This window comes from Hirundo rustica, chromosome 16 (genome assembly GCF_015227805.2).
Source record: "Hirundo rustica isolate bHirRus1 chromosome 16, bHirRus1.pri.v3, whole genome shotgun sequence".
In the NCBI taxonomy this organism is placed as follows: domain Eukaryota; kingdom Metazoa; phylum Chordata; class Aves; order Passeriformes; family Hirundinidae; genus Hirundo; species Hirundo rustica.
Window position 1 is genome coordinate 4,732,090 of NC_053465.1, and position 21,463 is coordinate 4,753,552.

Genomic DNA, 21,463 nt, shown 5'->3' on the forward strand with positions numbered 1-21,463 from the left:
TAAACAGCTCCTGGCTGTGTGAGCCCAGCACTGCGTGAGCCCTGGAGCCCCTGGGGGCTGGGTACCAGAGCTGCATGTCCCCAAGCCCCTGGGCCACATTCAATCCGTGCTGTGCCTGCTGCCACCCCAGTCCTGCTCTGCCCTGTCACACTTCTCTGGGTGTGCAAGAATAGACTGAAGAGCTGCTTCCCAGGGCAGTTTGGTTCTACCCCCTCAGTGGATACAAATGGGGAAACTTTTGCAGTAAAGGAGCACCTGTTCCTATTGCTTCATGTACTGAGTTCAGGGGGGGGAGGCCTGAGACTCCTCTGAAATGAGGAAACAGCTCAAACCAACTCCTGGGGTAAGACATAGAGGAAGCATGTGAGGGCAAATACCAGAAGCTTCAACTCCATTGTATGTAACACTTGCTATAGTTATTATTTAGCTCCTGGTACATAAATCCCCCCTGGGAATCTGCTTTACTCTAAACCAGACTTTGAAGCACCAGGTTGTGCACCTCTGCCCTGAGATGTGCCTGCAGCAGCACGTTCTTATGCTGACCCCCAAAACACAACCCCATCTGTCCTGTCCTTGAGCACTAAACCACACACCTGCTGTCACACCTGCAAGGCAGACCCAGCCTTTTCACCACGGGAGATGGCCTGTGAGGGAATCAAAACCCCAGCTCCATACTAGTAATGTTGAGAACACAGCACAACCCCCAAGACAGCTGCTTCAGGTTAAAAAAAAAAAGGGACATGCTGAGAACTGAGTGCAGAAAAGAACCATTAAACAAAGTGAAGTGTCCAGGGAAAAAAATGCAAGCAAAGTCTCTGTCCTTTAATGGGTCACTGCTGCAGTTCTGTAGCCAACCAGATCATCCTGGGTAATTAAAATCCAAGGAACAGACAGGTTTTTTTTTTAAATAACAGCTTTAAAAAAAAAAATCAGTAGGTTTATTGTAGGTCTCAAGAGAGCACAGTATGAGTAACTGGAATGCCTACATGTCTATACAGAATAACCCATCACTCGAATTAAAAAGAAGCAGCTAAGCAGGTGCATTTCATTCATCATGATGTTTTCTTCTGTTTTTTCTTTTCATTTTCTTCCTTTTCCTTTTCAATTTCAGCCACATACTTCTCAATTTCTTCAGGATTTAGGATCTAAAACAGAAACATGGGTGACCCTCAGGATACCAATACACTTAAGATACAGTCATGGAGGTGATTGTAGGTCTGCTATGCGAAAAACATTAACTGTTTTTTATCTGGAGGCAGGTACCTGCTGCAGACACAACATTCAGAATAAACTGAAGTATTTGACAGTGTGAGATTAAGGGCTGGAAGTTAAGGCAGATCAACAAGGACAGTATCAGAGACAGGCTCAAGGGGAGAGAAGCAAACAACAGCCTCACCTTCAGCGGCTGGTCCCGTCTCATGACTGCCAGCTCGATGTTCTTCCCACCAGACTGCACCACCTGGGTGAGGCAGAGAGAAACTTTAGGAGCCTGGCCAGGAATCACTCCAACAAACCCCTCTCAGATCTCTTTGGAAGGAGAATAGATGCGGATGGGGGTGTATTTCACTCCTTAGCTCTTAAAATCTCAACAACAGCACTAGCTCTCAAAAGGGTTTTCACACTGGTGCCAGTGCCCTGGGCAGGTGAACACCTGACTTGTGGTATGTTCTAGATCATAAACTTCAACTAACAAAATATTCAGCATGTGCTTTGGTACATCTTTGGTGCATTTGTGTTAATGCCCAGAACTGCTGGTAAGTTCTGTGTAAACTATGGAAATTGTTACCCCAAATATTCTGAACCTTGAATTCAATCCAACACCCACAGCCTAGAGTAAACAGCTCTCACAGATCCTTTGCAGTACTTCCCTGGACATCCAGAAATATTTTCCCATATTCACATCTAAGAAGTGAATCTGGACACAGTGAAAAGCCACAGAAGAGATGTGAAACAGCCTCACCTCAAGAAGAGCCTTGATGACAAGTTTAATAGTCAGATCATCTGTTTCAATGGCCTCATCAGTGTAGTTCTTCTCCAGGAACTCACGCACAGATTTGGCTCCTCTGCCAATGGCATTAGCCTGAAAACATTAAGGGGGAAAAGAAAATGAATGCGAGTTTAGAAAAGATTCCATTTGCAGAGTAAGAAGGAAACATGAAGTTGTACAATTGCATAATCTGTCACACACAAAGACAGTTGTCTGGCACAGGTGGGTTGCTTTTGGGGTTTTTCTGAAAGCAGGACAAGACTTCCCAAGGAAAGCTGAACTGCAGATGGTCACTCTAAGTACATTTGATCACTAAGGATTTTTGCAGCTGTGAGGCAGCACCATCTGGCCAGCGAGATCTCCTCTACCCCCATCCCTCTTTAAAGGAAACATTAACTCACAAATACTCCATTTCCACCAGGGACTGGATCCACTCACCTTCCAAGCATGGTACGTGCCAGAGGGGTCAGTCTGGTACAGCCGTGGGGTCCCATCGAAGTCAAAGCCCACGATGAGGGCGGAGATCCCGAAGGGTCTGCGGCCATTGCTCTGCGTGTACCTCTGAGCACAAAGGACACACTCACAGGCAGTTCTGAAAATATTTCTAGAGTGCAAAGCAGACTCTGGAGCAGTTACAACCACAAGAGTGACCAGAAATGCTTTTAGCTGGCTCTCTCCATCACTCAGGACTCCGTATGTCACAGAGCCCCTAAGGCAGGCAAGTGAGAGGTGGTTCCTGTCCAACCCCTGTTCCTACACCTGGTTACAGCTTCCAGCAGCACCTCCCCACCTCCTGAGTGGTGCTGAGGCAGCCAGAGCCACGTCTGCAAGCCCCAGTGTGGCCCCAGTGTACCAAAACACACCGTGAGGACACCTGAACACAGTTTTCACCAACGATCTGCGCTGATTCCACAGGAAACCATGGCAGCTCCGTGGCTGGAAGCAGGTTACACTGGAGCCATGTCACAGCCCTCCTGGGACACTGCTAGCAAAGTCACTGCCATGCCACACAGCAGGAGCACCACGGCAGCAGGAGCTGGGCCAGGTGTGCTTGAGAGACATGGTGAATGCCAGAACGACAGACACAAGTGCCAGATTGGATAAAGGAACAAAGTGAAACTTTGGGAAGTGGTGCCTTGCTCTGACAGACTAGTGATTATGACAAGAATCACACTGCTACCATCACCACTGCTCCAACACATCTGTGCATAAGTAAGTTAGATTTTCTCTAATTCTTGCTAGCAGCTGAAAATCAGTTTAATACATGGGCAAATGAGTAATTTTCTCACAGAAAACAGCTGGGCATATTCTGATGCTGCAACTCATTTTAAATTCATGACTATCAAACATAAAACATATTAAATACTGCACCAATTTGCTCCCCTCTTACCCATCCCTGCAATGGCTTTGCAGGAGGAAAAACTACCAGGAGCCATGAAGAAAAGAGTAACCCAGGCCCACTGTTCTGGGAGATGAGCAGAGTGTTCCTGCTGACCTAACACATGGAACTGTGCACTCATTACAACCACTGGTTGCTTTACGTTGGGGGAAAAAAACTCAAACAGCATTCAGCTGTTCTTTTCCATTGCTTCATCCCCATTCCCTATAATGTGTTTTTTACCAGGTAAGTGGAGTGAGGCCAGAGGACAGACATTCATATAGCTTGAAGGAGTGTCAGATATTCCATGCTGCACGTGTGACACTCCAGTCCCCCACGGTACACACCTGTTACACACCCAAGTTCTACATTATGCACAACAAAGGCTAACATAACAGCACACAGAACATCTGGAGCAGGTCAGGACACATCTTGAGCAGCTCTGTGCAGCCCCAAGTACCTGTTTCAGGCTGGCAATGTAGCGTGTGATGTACTCCACGGTGACGGGATCCTCCACGGTGAGCCTGTGGCTCTGACACTCCACCCGAGCTCTGTTTATGACTATCCTGGCATCAGCTGTCAGCCCTGAAACGACAGAGCGGCCTCAGAGTCATGAAAAAAAACCTCACAACACCAATCTGGCCCTAAAGGGGCTCAGAGTCAACAGCAAGGGAAAATCAAAGCAGAGCTCAAACTCTGAGAAAGAGCATTTGCAAGGCAGCAGAAAGTGGCTAATGCGCAAAAATAACCAGAGGATTTAGTTTACAGCTTCCATGTCCGTGAGTTAGGTGACACATGTAATTCTGAACTAGGTAATGGGAATATTACTGACAGCATTCAATATCCCAGCAAATTTGCAATGCTTATTCTCACACACATTATTCCTCATGCAGTCCAGTTTCATCTGCCCAGCAAATCTCATCTAGTTAATGAGGCTACGCAGCATGATGTTAGCTGGCAGAAGTGTGTGACCCTTTAAAAAAAAGACTTTACAGAAATTTAATTCTTATTTTACTTTTTTAGCTAATGCTGCCGTTTTTCATTTATAGCCTTGTTTTTATTAGATTATTTTTCATCAAGTTTGTGAACACCTCTGCACATATCCCAGACCCTGGCTAAAGGGAGCAAGGCAGGAGAAAGAACTGAGCCTTTCATTCCTGCTGTTGTATTAGGCAGTTAAATCAGATGTCCCCTCAAAAATATTATTGACACTAACACTCTATTTCTTCACATTTAAAAAAAAAAAATTTAAAAAAGCATGAGCTACTGTGGGAATACCATGCTTCCCACAGTTCTCAGCCAGCTACAGCCTGTATTTTGTATTCTCAGGTTCCATAAACGTGCCCAGAGGTGCCCAATAACTGCCAAAAGCACTGAAGGCACCATGTACCTGCAAAAGCCATGCAGACATTGTCATCCAGAGCACAGATCTTCCGGACGGTTCTCTCATCCTGGAGTTTTGCCACTGACTTCTTCTCCACGCCAAGGACAACAATATCCTTCCCTCTTACTCCAACCTTCCATGCATGAAAAGAAGAAGTGAAAACGTTAACCTATGTCAGAAAGTCCTCATAGCTGCAGACTTTGCTCAAATGAGGAGTAACCAGCCCACACTGTAACCAATACCTCAGCTTGAAGTCAAGATTTTATTTCCCACTCAACCTGGAGGCAGGACTGATACAAAAAAAAATTGCAATGCATTTCAGGGTGCAGTTTCCTCATCAGTTTATACCAACCTAAATCCCTGTGGCTCCCAAGAGACAGATTCTAGCTCCTCTTACAAGCTGTCTTTTCTCCAACAGTACCAGCAGTGTTTCCACAGTCATGGAACCAGGATGAACAAGGAAAACTCCACTAGTCCAGTGGCACTGAAGATCAGGCCAAGCAACACCTACAGCTGCCTAATGTCCTAATTCATACCTTGAATACACCTTTTCCAACATCACAGAGGACAAAAAAACCCCTTCATTCCCACTGTTTCTCACAGGGGGATGGGAGAATTTTTTTCTTATGGGGTGGTCAGCATGTTTCAAACGTTTCCAAAAACATTAAACTCAACAAGAGACAAGATGGGTGGTTATATGGCATCCTGTCTCCACTTCCACAGGATTTTTAATTTCTTAAAAAAACGAAGAATCTCTTTGGCACTAAATCTTGTTACTTTAATTACCATCCCAAAGATTTATTTTTGGTAATGGCAATTAAAACGTACTACAACTATTAACGCAGTCATGACTTTTTAGAATTAAAACTTATTACTGCTAGAACTTATCGCCATCACTATTACAATGTTATTTGCAAATTAATACTTTCCTTCTCCTCCCCTGAATGAAATAAAACTTCCATTGAGCAAAAGCTTGTGACAACGGGAAGCTGGGAGCCAGCAATGCGCTTTTAAGCGCTTTTACCGGCGTGCTTCCCAATCCACCGGGAATCTGCCTCGTGCACAAACACAAAACATCACGATCTGCAGCGCGCACAGACGGAGGAGAGGATCCCCGCAGGCCTGACACAACGCCGGAGCCCCGCAGGAAGCCAGGGGCTTTGGGGGAGCTCCACCGGCGGCAGATGCAGCCCACGGAAGCTCCCCGGAGCGGATCCCGCCGCCCCCGCGGCCTCCCGGGCCCGCCAGGCCGGGCGCGCAGCGCGGCGCAGGCCCCGCCGCCGGGCCCCCCCTCCGCCGCCGCCCCGCGAACCCCGCGGCCGCTGACTCACCGCGGTGGAGCCCTTCTTGACCGCCTCCTGCGCGTACTCCACCTGGAAGAGGTGCCCGTCCGGGGAGAAGACGGTGATGGCGCGGTCGTAGCTCATGGCTCCGGCAGAACCCGCACCGTCATCCGGGCGGGCCGGGGGCGGGGCGGCTGCGCTCCTGCGCTGCGCACTCGGCGTACGCACTGTGCGCACCCCGCGCAGCGCCCGGCACGCCCCGCGCTCGGCCCGCAGGGACTCCGGAAAGGTTCGGGCTGCAACGCGCCTCAAAAATCTGCCCGTGCGTGGGCAGGGACACCTTCCGCTATCCCAGGTTGCTCCCAGCCCCGTCCAACCTGGCCTTGGGTATTTCTAGGCGTGGGGCGACCGCAGCTTCTCTGGCCAACCTGTGCCAGGGCCTCGCCTCCCTCGCAGGGAAGATTTTCGTAATGTCTGACCTAAACCTGCTCTTTCTCAAACCGAACCCGTTCCCCTTGTCCTGTCGCTCCGCTCTCTTGTAAACAGCCTTGCCCCATCCTTGCTGTGAGTCCCCTTGGGGTACCGGGCAGGCACAGTCATGTCAGCCCGGGGGCAGGCTGAAGAGCCCCGATCCCGCCCGCCTGTCCCCGCAGCGGAGGAGCTCCATCCCCGTGCCCGTGTCTCCGGGCAGCCCCGGCCGCTCCCGCTCTCCGCACGCAGCGCCCCGCGCGCTACGCACTTGGCGCAGGCGGCCCCGCGCCGCTCCCCGCGCTGGCGCACTCGGCGTACGCAGTTGGCGCAGCGGGCGGCGCGGCCGAGGCCGCGGGAGCCCGGCGGCCGGGACCGCACCATGTGCGGGCGGCGGGGAGGCGGCGGCTCCTCCGCTCCCGGCCCCGGCCCCAATCGCGGCCGCCGGCCCCGCTCCGCCGCCGCGGGGGCTCGGGAGGGGCGCGGCGGGGGCGGTGCCCGGCGGCGCGGGGCGCGGCGCCCGCGGGTGTTCGCGGGGCGCAGATCGTACCATCTGCGGCCGCCCCCCTCCCCGCGCACTGCGGAGAATCCTCGCGCGGCAATAGCGGCCAGATAATAACAATATTATTAGAGGCTGGAACCGATATATTATAGACACGTAAAAAAACCCCACCATGTCGGTTGCCTTTGCTTCTGCTCGCCCGAGAGGCAAAGGGGAGGTCACCCAGCAAACTATCCAGAAGGTAAAAGAGCATGCTTTTATACAGACAATTTTAGACATTTATTCTGTCCATGCTCCTGCAGCTGGAGGCTGATTTCTAGGGCGAGCAGGAAAACTCGTGAATTTGCGAGGGCTGCAGAGATGGACAGCTGGAGAGAGAGAGAGGTGGGGGAAGGAGGAGGAGGAGGAGGTGGAACAAAGCAAAGGTGTTCAGATCGCTGCAAAGAGAGCGAGAGAAGAACGTAGGGAATAAAATCGGGATGGCACGTTATCCCTGCTGCTCGCCAAGGGGAAACGCTGCCAAGCGTGCATTGGGAAACGGCAATAGAATTTGCAAATATGCGATTAATTTATGACGGTATGTCAGCTTCTGGCCCCCAAAGAATCCAATCTAATTTAAAAAAAAAAAAAAAAAAAAAAAAAGAATCGAAATAAAATACTGAATTTGCAAGGGTCTTCTTTTGTATCTGGATGCAGAATTTTAATCTCTCAGAAGATAGAGGGAGCACCAGCCACTGGTGTTTTTCATAAACTATTATTATTATTATTATTATCGTGATGTGTTTATTGATGTTTAATGACAAACAAAGGTTTTGAAAGATTTTTCCCTGGAGAGGAGATGCCCGCATGGGTCTTCATGTGGAAGGCAGCTCAGAGGGTGCCGAGTTGGGAAGTTATTGTTCCCTGTTTCCCAGGAGTGGCGGCAGGGACTGCGCACACCGGCGGTCCCTGGCACCTTTCCTCCCGCAGAAGGTGACGGGTCGGGAGCGACCAGGCTGGGAGTGTCAATAAAGAACGTGCGTGTTTTTACTGTCGCTGCTGTTCGTCCCTTGTGCTGTCCTTGTGCCCGCTGCCCGCGGCTCAGGTGCTGTGCCCCGGTGGCAGCCCGGTGGGAGCTGGGTGAGGTCCCTTCGCTGAGAGCCACCGGAGCAGAAGTGCCACTGCCGCGACACGGCGATTAACCTGTCACCAGGGGCTGTGCAGCCAAGCCGTGACCTGGTGACAACTTATGGCTTCTAGGGGGGAAAAATCCCCTCGGTGGCAGCGTGTGACAGAGCAGAGATGAAGGCAGAGCAAACTGTCACGGGAGAGGCTGCAGGGATGATTTGCATCTCAGGAGACTGTTTGGAAACATCCCGTTTTGTGGAGCTCCTGCAGCACGTGGTATTGCGGACCAATTCATTTTAAATACTGAAATATTTGGGACTCGGTGAATAAACTTTCCTCTAAGCTCCAGATCAGTTGGAATTATTTCATAATTCAGAGTGTTTGTAATTAAACCCGCACCCACAGATGAAGGGCAGATAAAGTATCTTCTGCTCGATTTTCAAGCCCTTTCCTTCTTGCATATCCATAAACTTCATGGAAGCTTCAAAGTGTTCTTTCTTTGAAAATAATGAGTGAAACCACTTCCATCTCAGGGGCATTTGCCGGCAGGTTGCTGTGGGACTGTCCATCAGTGTTGGGCTGTTGGCAGTGATTTTCTCTTTGACAAACAGCAATGCTGAAGGAGAGACTTGCAGGCAGACTAACTGGATGGGATTTGTAGTCAAGGATGGAAACGGAGCACAGAGAGAGCAGGAGTAAAAAAACACCTCCAAAACTCCGCCTTGAAGTGAGGTTTTGAGAACATACAAATTTCAGTGAAAAAGATTATTCTTATTTGCATGCATATTATATAAGCAACTTATTTTTATTTATTAACTCACTTTTAATAGTATTTCAAAGCTGTTCTTATCCCAGTATCAAGTATTTCTGAAATAGATTTCACATGGACAAAGTCAGAGCTTCTGGCAATAGAGTAGTGGTGGTGCTCCCCTAAAATAGTTCATCAAATAGCATTTCCAGGGCAGTAAAATTCAGTTCTGAACCAGAAATGGTTCTTTCCTCAAGAGCTCTCCTGCCCTGATGACACAATGGTTCAAGGGCCTGGTCTTGCAAGCACTTGATAGCAGTGGTACCTACAAGCTCTATTATGCCAGAGGCAAATCTAAATTTCTACATGCTGGTATTTTTCTTTTAATTCATTCACCTGGAGAAAGTGTGCTGCATTCCCAAGAAATCTGGGGGAAAGAGACAAACTAATGTATCTGAAATTTTGAAACAAATCAAAGTATATTTTAAGCTTTTAATCATATCATGAGTTCATTAAATAAAAGTAAGGACATATTGGGATGTAATTCTCTTAAACATGGTTTCAATAGCTTCAATATACTTCGTCAGGGCCAGCTGTCAGCACACTCTAGTCCTGGGCAGGAAAATGAGTAGGTTTAATTTTTTGAAAGTTTGTTTCTTAATTAAAAGTAGGCATGTTAGTAATACCTGACGTTTTGAAAAGGGTGGGGTGATATTTTGGGATGAGGCAGAGATAACTCATAGTGAAGGGGTTTTCCTTCTTCAGCATCAGAATTTATCTGCCATTTAAGGAACAAGGTAAGACCATTAATTCTTCTGTATGGGTATTTCAAGTAACTACTTTTAAGATAACTGTTTATAAGTGAATCAACCTTGTGGCTCAGTAAAGTCACGTGTAGGTAATTTACAATAGCCAAGGCAACAAAACTGCACAGAACACCATCCGGTGCCAAGGAGAGTGGAAGAACAGAAAAATACAGGACTTTTATATAATTCTCACCTCATTCTCAACATGTTAACGTTTTGATCCTATTTCTTTTATGCAGATGCTAGATGAAAATCACCACCTAATACAATGTATTATGGATTATCAGAGCAAGGGGAAAACTGCAGAATGTACTCAGTGAGTATTACAAATTCAGGAGTTTGTTAGAAATGTTTCTTGAAGTCTGACTCTTTCCTTTGCTCAGTGGCACAGCTATTGGTTTGCTCTTGGAAACACTCCTGCTCCTTTTTAGGAGCTTTTCCAGTTCATGGAGAACTGTGAAGAAGCATAAATGGTTCTGGTGGTGCTTACTTGAGTAAACACTCCAGTTAGAGTACTCTTGAAAAAAATCATGTTCTTCTCAACTTGCCGGCAGGGAAAACAGGTTTTGGGCTTTGGAGTTCTGGAATTTCATTCCTATCAGGGCCCTTGTTAGACAGAGAAAGGAAAAGTGTCTGATTGTTGGAGCAGCTGACTGGGTGTGAGTCCTCAAAGACTGAGGTCCCAGCTCCACAGTTCAAAGGGCTGTCAAAGGAGGGTGTATTTTACCTCTCCCTACCCCCAAGTTTATCCTTCTGTAAAAGAGGTGTTGAGCATGCTGACGCTTGATGGGAAACATGACAGCGCAGACATGGGTCACTGCTACTGCTGTTTATTAGGACAAATTAAAAATGGGTTAAGGTAATTTAACTAACCATTTGGAAATAGGGGGGGGGGGGGGGGAGGGGAAGAGAAATACTTGGAATTTTCTGTATTATTAACCCTTTCCAAATAAGCTTTACTCCTTGTCCTGTAGATACCAACAAATCTTGCACAGAAACCTGGTTTACTTGGCAACAATAGCAGACTCTAACCAGAATATGCAGTCCTTGCTTCCTGCTGTAAGTACAATTACTGTAACTGATAATTAGTTATTAGTATAACTAATGCCATAGTTATTTCCCTCAGCACCTTTACATTAGCTATGCCAGAGGGAAATGTTCTTTGATTGTGTCACTGATCACTGCAAATCAACCGTTTGTTCGTATTTTTCCAGCTAAAACTTTTGAAGTGGCCAAGTAGACCACCAAACAGAAGTTACTTTTACTGTGTTTAAATTATGTTCTTTGGGATATTTGTGTTAATCTCTGCCCCGTAGCTGGAGGTTTATGATGCAGTAGTACAGATCTGAACAGCTCCATTTGTTCCAGATTCAATATTCTTACCTGTCCTTACTGTGTTCTTTACTTGGGGGGGGGAAAAATGCTGCTGTTTTACATCAAAAATCTAATTCAGCACTCGAGCATTGGTTTGTCCTTACACATGTTGTTATTCTTGCCCAGTGGATTGATTTGGGAAGTACCACACGTAACACAAACTGCAGCATAGCTTGGCAAAGGTCAGTCTGTCACCACGCTCCCGTGTTGTCTTTGCTAATGCATTCCCCGCAGTGGTTGTGTTTGGAAATCCATGTGAGTGCAGAGGAGCGAGCACGGAAGCCACGCTCCGTGACAAGCACAATTCCAAACCCTTCACTGTGCTGCTGCCTGTCAGCTGCTCTGTCATGCTCAATGTCATTCACACGGAGGAGTCAAGCCAAGGTTTACCCAAAAAGCAGAGAGAACACCTACTAACCGAGGCAGTTTTTAGTCGCAGTCAGGCTAAATTTGGGGGCTGCTATTTTTCCGACTAAAAACCTAACCAAAAATTTGCTTTTCCTCCTTGTTGTTTCGCAGCCACCAACGCAAAATATCAACTTGGGCCCGGGAGGGATGAGTCAGAGCGCATCCAACCAATCTCTCCACTCCCAGAGCAATCTCAGCGATGCCATCGGGACCGGCCTTCCTCCTTCCTCCCTCATGCAGAGTCAGATTAGCAATGGTGAGCTTTGGTCCCCTTTGTGCTGCTTTGCTGTTGCCTGGCAACAAAATCGTTAATGCAGAATATACTTAGAGAGCTGGAAAAGACCTCTCCTAACTCACCTTTCAGGCATATGGGGAATTCAGGCACACGCTGAAATCACCACAAAATGGCTACGGGCAGGAATGATGCTGGCTTCTGCAGAGTGCTTTGTGTTTCTGCGGAGGAAATTAAAGACTTTTTTCCTTTAAAATGCATGATGAAAATCGCCGAGCAAAGATGCATCCAAGTTTTTAGTAAGAAAAATTACATGTTGCAGTGTTTTTCTCATGGAAGTGGCTGGCCAGGGTGAAATGGAATTTTCTTGCATGACTAACCACACCACCAAGCCTCCAGACTGCAAACACCTTCCAGGATACATTTATCCTTACAAATCATTTGGTGTTGCACCAGTCTTTGTCCTCTGCAGAAGCTTGCAGAGATTGCACTACACAGTCAAAGAATTTGCACAGACGTTTCCTATTAATGAGATAATATAATCTGTTTGGGTTTGTTCATGAAACTAAACTAATTGAAAAACATTATTTAAATATGTACGTTTTATATTATGAATAATCTGTTTATTTTGTAGATCATAGTTATTCAGTCAGTTCTTGTTTCTGTGGGTGTCTCCCAGAGTGACAGAGAGCAAAACCAGTTTCTATAAATAGAAATATCTGATTGTAAAATCACAGACCTTGGCAGGGGGACTCAGGAGCAGACACAAGCCATGAAATTACTTCTGAGTTTTTAAAAATCCCTTTGTGGTCAAGCCTATAGTACCTTTTAAATTAATGGAGAAGGGACCTGTTTTAAACAGCTACAACGTGTAAGGTAAAGGTACTAAATTTTTCAGGGCCTTTGGTTTGAAAGATTTAATACTGAGTATGAGTAATACATTAAGTCAGTCAAAACACTGTTTGCTGTTGTTCAGAATAGACATTTTCAGTGCTACTCTTGTTGGGTTTTTGATTTGCTCCCCAGCCTCCTCCAGATCTTTGTAGTAATTTGCTGCTGATTGAAAGTACCAGACTGGAAGTCCTGAGGTCTGGACTCATCCACATATTTTCCCTTACAATCACAAATTAGCCAGCCTTTTTTTCCTCTTATTTTAAAGAAGGCCGAGAATCTCTAATTTTTCCCATGCAAATAAGGCAATGTTTACCAACACTTGCTTCACTCCACCTCTCACTCAAGGCAACTGCTATCTCCATTCACACGCTGTGTGACCTTGTGTTGCACGAGGATCAGCTTTACAACTCAAACAAACGGCAGCAAAACACAGAGATAATTTTCTGTAGCAGCATTTTGACCCAGCTCCACTGATTTCAGGAGGGCTGGCTCTCTTTATCTCTTGTTGAAACTGCTGCTTGCATCTCTTCATCAGAGGAAAATATAATTTACAGCAAATGTTCTCATTTTGATATCTATGAAAATCATTAAGGTTAATTAATGAGGTTTGTACTAAATGAGTTAGACGTTTTTCAGAGGCTGCAGATAAACTTAATAACCCTGAATTAAAATATCGTTATTTAAACATTACAACATAATTCTGCCTCTTCTAAGGATTCTGCATCCTACCTAAATTAATTGAGATTGACAACAATATAGCTGAATTTAGACAGACAACAATATGCACCATCACGACTCGGGTAGTAACAGTATACAGTGGAAACAACTTTCCAAAACTCCTTCATAAAACTATTTACAGCAATAAACAAAAAATAAGAACCCCATTTCCCCCAATATTAGCTAAAAAGTACGCACACTGCCAGATAAGCAGGAAACAAACCCAGGATGTATCTGGAGCAGTCTGATGATTACATTCTGATATCGGACAGGGAGTAACAACTGGGATTGTTAGGGTGACTTGGAACTTTATCTTCCTCTGAGGTACTTTTAGTCAAACGTCAGGAAAGGGAGAGATAGGCTTGTTCTCCGAGTGGAGGCTCTGTTGGTACTTCAGAAGCCCCAGCTAAGAGAAGGTGAGCTGGTGATAGAGGGATCCAGCGCATGCAGCAATGTGCAAAGTGTCTCTCAGCCACTGCTGTGCCTTCCCACTGCCACTGCCCGTGTGAAGGGGGAAAAGGAATCGACTGCAGGACCAGAGGAAGGAAAGCACCAATTTCAAAAGGCTGGGATGTTTCCAGAGTCCATGTATTTTCTGAAGTACCTGAAATTACTGCAAGGAAGTGGTTGTAGGGCATTGCTGCTAGTTTTGTTCATCCCATCTGCAATCCTGTACAGCCTGGATTTGGCTGCCAGGAAGAGAAGGATCTCTCTGACTGTGCAGCAGACAGTTTTAATTTGTCCGTAGATAACAGGGAGTTTTAATAACAAGGATTTTTCGTGGATTTTTTTTGTTTTGCCTTATCATATTTCAGAAAGGCCGCGAGGCCTCACGCTCAGTGTGCGTTGCCAACAATAGCTCAGATTTTCTCGCTGCTCTCTCTAACTTTTGCAGGTCCTAACCACGTGTCTATGCAGCAGTCAGGCCAGAGCACCATGCCCACGACCTCTCTGAGCATGACTGTCAGCAGCCACGGGACTGGCCCTGGTTACAGCCACACGGTGCCTGCGTCTCAGAACGTGCCCATGCAAGGCCAGGGGTCAATAGGCAATTATGTCTCTCGAACAAACATCAACATGCAGTCTAACCCAGGTAAACTCCCTCCTCCTCCTCCTCCTCCTGGGCCACCCTGACTTTCCTGTGACCTCAGAGGGTTTGCCACACACGACTTTGTTCTGTAAATGTTTTCTGTAGACAGCGACAAACGGAGCAGAGGAAAAGACAGCTTTAAGACATCTCTGAATTTCCAGGTGTCAGGTAGCAGTGTAAGTCAGAAGAGTTTCAGACTTGCTTTAGCTTAGGCTGACCCGCCATGGTTAGGGCTGAGCTGGGGAAAAGAGGGGTAGGTAGAGGTGCAGCAGCACTGTCTGGTAGCCCTGGCAGCAAATCCCGGCCATGGGAGGGATCTGAGCAGCACCTTTACCCAAGCACAGAGAACCTGCCAGCGTATAACATATTTACTCTTTGTACATTACGACCCCATTTTGTTATTTTATTGGTACTTCACATTGTTTGCAGGGCATCAAGAGACCAGCAGACAATCTCTTATTTTAAAAAAAAATAGTTTGCTAGTTGAATCGCATTGAATGGGATGTCTGATACTTTAGAATTCTTTACAGCAGCATGAAATTTAGGATTCAAATAAATCCTGGAATATCAGTTTATTTAAACTCTATAATCATCAGGTGTATGAGAAGATGGAAGCAGAAGAAAGAGTATATTAGAAAAGAAATGCAGCAATGAAATAGTCAGGAGGTAGACAGGAACAAGTATAATTTCTTGTTTCTTTCCTTAAACCTACTGCAATAAGGTTTACATTCTTTTAAGTAAGCTAATAATAATCAAGGCTGGGTGTATTTTTAAATATCTGCTGAAGCAAATGGCAAGAACTGACCATGTAATAAGATCCTTTCTGGATTCCAGCGCAGAAGAATAAATAAATCCAGTAGGAAAACATCTCCCCCTGTGGAAAATTCACAGAATTATCAGGATGCATGTTAGCTGAAGGTTTTAACTTCCTTCCAAAAAGCCTAGGAGAGAACTGCCCCATCTTTGGAAAACAACCTTTTCCGTGTCCCTTGTAGTCTCCATGATGCACCAGCAAGCAGCAACGTCACATTACAACTCTGCACAAGGAGGGAGCCAGCACTACCAGGGACAATCCTCCATTGCCATGATGAGCCAGAGCAACCAAGGCAACAGCATGATGGGGCAGCGACCCATGGGCCCTTACAGAGCTTCACAGCAAGGTAAAACTGCTCTCAGATTATTGATAGAACTCTCCTTAGATGGGTGATACTCAGTGTGTCCTGTGGGGTACGTAAGTCACCAAAATTTCCAAGTCACATTTACAAACAGAGAATCCCACCCAGGAACACAGGAAATCCTGAATGGTGCAAGTATCATGACAATGAGATGAACCTGAATCTATTTTCAAGATTTATCTGTTTAATTATTTCAGGCATTTAGAACAATAATTCTGTCTAAAAGGGATCATAAATCTCTAAAGAAAAGATGAACAATTTGATATACAGTTCATTCAAGCCACTGGGAATCTACTCAGTTCTTTTTCAAGGTGTTGGATCAGCCCTAACATGGCACAGTTAGCAAGGAACACATTTCTGGAAAGAAGATACAGTTTGCCAGCAATTAGAATGAAAAATTAGGCCAAGGAAAGGAAAACACCAGGGGATAACTACCATGCTCTAAGACATCTCTGGATAAAGTTCTAAGAGGTAATAAAGCTGCTAGACTGATTCTAAAATAACCTGAATTTTGCTAAGAAACAAATCAATGTATTAATGAAAATAATTCTGACTGTGCTCTTGAGCATGGAATACATTCCTCTTGTTTCTAATAATTCAGATTAGTAGATGAAGTGTAGACCTTACTTGTGGCTTTGCTGCAGAAGTGAGTGATTCTAGGATGTGTTACTGACTGTTGAGTGATTTCAATTTCAATCATCTTTTTCTGGGAATACCAATTTATTTCCTCTTTCTAGTGAGCAAAACATCTTTATAACTGCTCTCAATCGTTTGCTTATCCAGATATAATTTAAAAAAAAATAGATAAGAGAAACCCATCCCTTCAGAATCCACAGGCTCAGTTTGCCTTGTCTTGTGCCTTGCAGGTTCCTCACAGCAGTACATGGGTCAGGAGGAATATTACAGTGAGCAGTACAGTCATGGCCAAGGCTCATCAGAACCTATGAATCAGCAATACTATCCAGATGGTAATTCCTCTGAGCTGGGCTCACCGTGATACTGATAAAGTGCAGAGCACCACGACTGCCACATCCAAGGACGTGGCAAACCCATTATGCCTCATTTCCAATTTAAGTGCTGGAAAATTAGAATCCCAGGGGATGGGAAATTAGAATCCCAGGGGATGGGAGCCTGATACAAAACATGCACATCAGTGCACCCTGCTATATAAACTGCTCCAAAAAGGGCCCAAAGCCCAGTTTGGATTGGTAAACACAAGAGTTTTATCCATTGGTGTGACTTTCCTTGCCGTGTGTGTTCGATGTTCTCCCTAAGGGGTTTGTGTTTGCTCTTAGCCTCATCCTGGTGCATAAACAACTCCATAATGTATATTAAATATATATTCAGCACTATGTCTGTGGTCCCATGAAGAAAGTATCTGACAAATCTTTGTGACTCCTTGCAGGACATGGTGATTATGCCTATCAGCAGTCATCCTACACTGAACAGAGCTACGACCGGTCGTTTGATGACTCTACACAACACTACTATGAAGGAGGTAGGAAAATACAGCAAAATCTTAACAGTAAATTCAATATATTATGAAGATATCTGAACTCTAAAATAACTGGAAATATTAACTGAATTATGATGCAGCAAGGTGGCATTTAGGAGAAGCGATGTCATCCATAGAGCCTCTGTTCATTTTGTTGTTTCAGGGTACAGCAAATGGAATTTCTATCATAGGTATTTGAAAAAAAATACCAGTAACAACTGGATAAGTGGTCTTTCTGGGATATGAATAAACATCATTATCTAGAAGAAAATACAATGAGATGTCTTCTTGAGAAAGTATTTTACTCTGCCAGACTTATCTTTGTGTCATTTTCTTCTGAAGCCCTTCTGGGGTAAAAAAAATCCTTTGGGGACAGGTTGTTTGTTTGTTTGCTTAGTGATGTGTATAAACAAGTAACTCTCCTATTCAAAAGATCTAAAAATCACTGGAGAAATGAACATCTTGCTTGGCAAAATCCAATCATCTGTTTCTAAGAAAAGTAGTTGTGTATGAGTTCCAGACCAAGGCTGCTTACACCTTTGTTTTCCTTATGATCCACATGTACAGTGAAATACCTGCCTCACCCAAACAATTCCAATATTTCTCTCTCCAGGAAATTCTCAGTACAGCCAGCAGCAGGCAGGGTATCAACAGGGAGCTGCACAACAGCAAACATATTCCCAGCAGCAGTACCCAAATCAACAGAGTTACCCAGGACAACAGCAAGGCTATGGTAAGAAAACTCTCCCTGGCTGGTCAAGTGTTTTTTCTGATGCCTCCATTCCTAGGCTAAAATAGGCTGTAAACTATTTCCTTGATTAACCTTGGATTAGCAATGTACCAAAATTAGCCAAAGATCTAGTAAAGGGATTCTGGGCAGTTACATACATTAGTCCAGCACTGCGTTCCATCCTGAATCCCTCTCTCTTTTGATAGGAGTTAGAAAATACACATTTTCTTCATGTTTACTTTGTGTTAAACATCATCAGGAGGTCACTGCCTGAGTTCCCAGGCCTCCTACACACCTAATCCTTCCGAACATGAAAAAGAACATCAACAGTCCAGAGAATCACTCCTCTGTTGCTTATGGTGGCACAGCCAGATTAGATAGGAGTTTAAACATGCAGTTGTTACTAAAATAAAGGCCAGGTAGTTTGTCATAACTGAGCTGTGCCAATACATATTTCAGAGAGGCTTCAGATAGAAGTATTATGACATTTTTCGAGCCAAATTTAAAACCTGAAGTTCACACTACTGCAACTACATCATTATTATCATTAACACCTCCTAGTATAAACCTAGAGGGGAGGTCTGGGCAGAATTTACTCACAGTTCTTACTCACAGAGCTTACTTTGCTAGCATCCTGTTACAAGCTGCTAACAAACAATTTACTCTAAGAACTCCCCCAGCAAATCAAGCCTGTAATAGATTTTACTGCCTGTGATGAATTTTACTGTCTTCTCAGGTCCTGCACAAGGAGCCTCTTCACAGTATTCCAGCTACCAACAGGGACAGGGGCAGCAATATGGAAGTTACAGAGCTTCCCAGACAGGCCCATCCGCTCAGCAACAGAGGCCTTATGGCTATGAGCAGGTAAATTGTCTAAATCTCTGCCCTGAAAGAGCAGATCTGGCTGTTAGCTCTGTCTATAAATCTGATAATTTGGTGCAGGTATAAGGGTGATAACTTCAGTAGATCTTGTAAAATTCACAGACCAAAAGAAATTGCCTAACTCGCAGTAAGCCTCCGCTATATTATCCTTCAACATTTCTATTTCTTTTTTTTCTTTTTCAACAGGGACAATATGGAAATTACCAGCAATAAAAGAATACAGTGCTGTGTCAGATTCCTTTCAATAGTATCTCAATCTTTTGAATTGGATGTACAGGCAGTTTTGATTAATTGTAATATGTTGGTTACCCCTTAGCACAAAGCAGCGTCTGTATGTGAACAGTGTTCATTTCATGCTGGATATGAAGCAGTGCACTACTGGTAACAAGACAATGCTTTAATGGTTTGATATTTGGTGCTGTGTATAGTACTGTATGTTGATACAATGCAGAAGTTTTCCATTTACCCCCTCTTGTCCCATTCTTGATGTTTCTGAATAGCTTTAGGATCATTAGATCACAGTTGTGCCCCGATCTGGAAAACAGCCAGGTTGTTCTGCAGTCTGGCTCAATGCAAAGCCCATCAGTCACATCTCAGTCCAGGGAAGTTCCCTGTGGTGAGTTATTCATCTCTTTTTAACTGGATGCATTGAAGATTACCTGCCAGCCTCCCAAATCCATGGCTCTTTGGTTTACTTCTACAGAACAAGGGGATGGATTCATTCCTTATAAAAAGACAGTTCTATGCTATGTGACAAGAAATAACTGCAACTTCTGTAATACCTACCTACACAAATCCTATAATTCAGTAATCTGCATAAGTCCACATTTCTGTTGGGAAAGGTACAGAAAGAGGATCCAAACCTATGATCATGGAAATGTTAATGAATAGAGGCACCTTTTATATGTCCATATAAACAAAAGTATTTCTGTCGTGGAAAGAAAAACAGAAGGGAGCTCTGAGACCTGCAGTGTCAGCCTGCTCGACGTCACTATTGCTTCATATCATGCTTAGCTGAGAAAAACACCTGGCAGAAGTCCTGTCTTGAATATCCTGCTCCAAATTTTGTAACTTGCGTATACACTTTCGTGCCAAATTTTGCAAGCAGGTGGCTGGCATCCTTCTTTATTCTGATTCTTGTGCTGCCCTTGCTCAGATTCCCCAGCAAGCATTATAACCATAAATGTTGTCAGATTTGTTGGTCTGTTGTTCTTCCAGCTCATCATCAATTTTAATTTCCTATTGTAGCTTGACAGAAAAAATTGTTCAGAGGTAAAAGAAAAAAAATGCATCTTTATTGCAGACAAGCAATTAAATTCAGCTTTAACTGCAAGACACTATCATGCATATAGAGAGGGGAGCTATTAATGGGGTCAACCAGTGAGAGAATACCTATAGAGGGAGAATTTAGAGAGAAAAACTAGTGGTATGTAAAAATCAGTATGAGCAATGTAAGTTGCTTCTATTCAGTTTTATATGTTCTTATAAAGTCTTGGGGGGGTGAAAAAACGGCACTTTTAAAGTGCTTATATAAGTGTTGAAGAAAATAATGTGTCCAAATTTCCCTGAAGCAAAAAGCTGGGGTGGCTGTAGCCCACAAAACTTTTTTGATACGAGATTAGCTGCAAATTTACAATCTAAGGTAAATACACTCTGTAGGACTTTCTCCTTTTCTTTGTCTGACTGGTGTTATTTATGGGATTTCGAGTACTTTGTATTTTGAAAAATGAAGACCACAAGGAAAACGCAACATCTCTCAATTCATTACTTTTTTTTTTTTCTCCTTTAGAAGAAAATCTTTAACTGGACAACTAGAGAGTTTACTATTAAATGTTGTCCAAGCACTGTCCTTCCTATGTTAATAATTTCAACTACTGTAAAATAGAGTACATTTTTTTAGTCAGTCCTCATTTCTCTCATCTTTCCTGCTGGTGTTTTCATACAAATAAGTACTCTCAAATAGCAAGGAACAGAAAGGAAAAAAGATTGTTTTCTTTATAATAAATACTATTACAGGCAGCCAGAAGAATGCAATATTGCTCTTTGCCAGTTTGGGAATACGCTTTTTATGTGGTTTTTGAAAGTGCTGGAAAGCTTTTGAGAGGATATGAACAACACTTATACCGAAACAGCAACATTACATCAATCTGAAATGTCTTACATTAAGAACTTCGTGAATGTTGTGTATATAATGTATTTGAAAGAGCACTTTGGAAATAGTTTGTACATTTATTTCCTAATTTATACATGATTTTTGGTGTTAATATTTCTAATTGTTAATAACAAAACGTTTATTTAATGTGTCGTCCATTTTTATGTATTAATGTGGAAACAAAGTGATGCCAGCATTTTGACTTCTTCCATGAATTGTATCATTTTCTGTTTTGTAATACAGAATGCTTGAAAATGGTTTAGTTTAAATATTATCTGAAAGTGGCTTTGGTGGTACTTTTCTTGTGGCAGATGGAATGGATAGCACAGGTTGCCCTTTCCTTGGGGGTGCTGGTGGGTGAGAGCTGGACATGCCCCACGCAGAAATCCCCCGAGTGCTGCGCTGATCCCCCGGCGTGGGCAGCAAGGCGGGGAGAATTCCGCCCCTCGGGGAATGGGCCTGTTGGAAGGAGCCCGGAATTCATCAGAGGGATGGAGCAGCTCTGCTATGAGGAAAGAGAATCGGGATTGTTCAGCCTGCTCAGGGGAACTTTGGGGTGCTTTAATTGCAGCCTTCCAGCGCCTGCAGGGAGCTGTAAGAAAGACGGAAAGAGACTGCTTGCAAAGGCCTAGAGCGACAAGACAACGGGGA

General features: G+C 44.5%; 2 protein-coding genes across 2 annotated transcripts; one reads left to right on the forward strand and one right to left on the reverse strand.

The window, feature by feature from the left end:
* Positions 1–915: 915 nt before the first annotated feature.
* PSMA7 (proteasome 20S subunit alpha 7) lies at positions 916–6,239 on the reverse strand. Its single transcript, XM_040080388.2, has 7 exons — positions 6,081–6,239; positions 4,756–4,882; positions 3,826–3,950; positions 2,426–2,548; positions 1,961–2,080; positions 1,397–1,459; positions 916–1,145 (listed from the first exon to the last, which is right to left on the reverse strand). The coding sequence occupies exons 1-7, from the start codon at positions 6,174–6,176 to the stop codon at positions 1,053–1,055; spliced, it is 747 nt and encodes a 248-aa protein (XP_039936322.1). The 5' UTR covers positions 6,177–6,239; the 3' UTR covers positions 916–1,052.
* Positions 6,240–7,041: 802 nt separating this feature from the next.
* SS18L1 (SS18L1 subunit of BAF chromatin remodeling complex) lies at positions 7,042–21,097 on the forward strand. Its single transcript, XM_040080279.2, has 11 exons — positions 7,042–7,243; positions 9,903–9,979; positions 10,638–10,722; positions 11,557–11,701; positions 14,184–14,381; positions 15,374–15,538; positions 16,420–16,521; positions 16,959–17,051; positions 17,662–17,781; positions 18,515–18,642; positions 18,847–21,097. The coding sequence occupies exons 1-11, from the start codon at positions 7,175–7,177 to the stop codon at positions 18,871–18,873; spliced, it is 1,209 nt and encodes a 402-aa protein (XP_039936213.1). The 5' UTR covers positions 7,042–7,174; the 3' UTR covers positions 18,874–21,097.
* Positions 21,098–21,463: the final 366 nt, after the last annotated feature.

What these genes read in the sequence shown, in the direction of transcription:
- PSMA7 (XM_040080388.2), bottom strand. Translation starts at nt 6,176, where the DNA reads ATGAGCTACGACCGCGCCATCACCGTCTTCTCCCCGGACGGGCACCTC. An exon ending in TCAAGAAGGGCTCCACCGCG is followed by an intron (nt 4,883 to 6,080) that starts GTGAGTCAGCGG and finishes CATGCATGGAAG; the next exon opens with GTTGGAGTAAGAGGGAAGGA. An exon ending in ACATTGCCAGCCTGAAACAG is followed by an intron (nt 2,549 to 3,825) that starts GTACTTGGGGCT and finishes CTTTGTGCTCAG; the next exon opens with AGGTACACGCAGAGCAATGG.
- SS18L1 (XM_040080279.2), top strand. Translation starts at nt 7,175, where the DNA reads ATGTCGGTTGCCTTTGCTTCTGCTCGCCCGAGAGGCAAAGGGGAGGTC. An exon ending in CCCAGCAAACTATCCAGAAG is followed by an intron (nt 7,244 to 9,902) that starts GTAAAAGAGCAT and finishes TCTTTTATGCAG; the next exon opens with ATGCTAGATGAAAATCACCA. An exon ending in TTACAGAGCTTCACAGCAAG is followed by an intron (nt 15,539 to 16,419) that starts GTAAAACTGCTC and finishes TGTGCCTTGCAG; the next exon opens with GTTCCTCACAGCAGTACATG.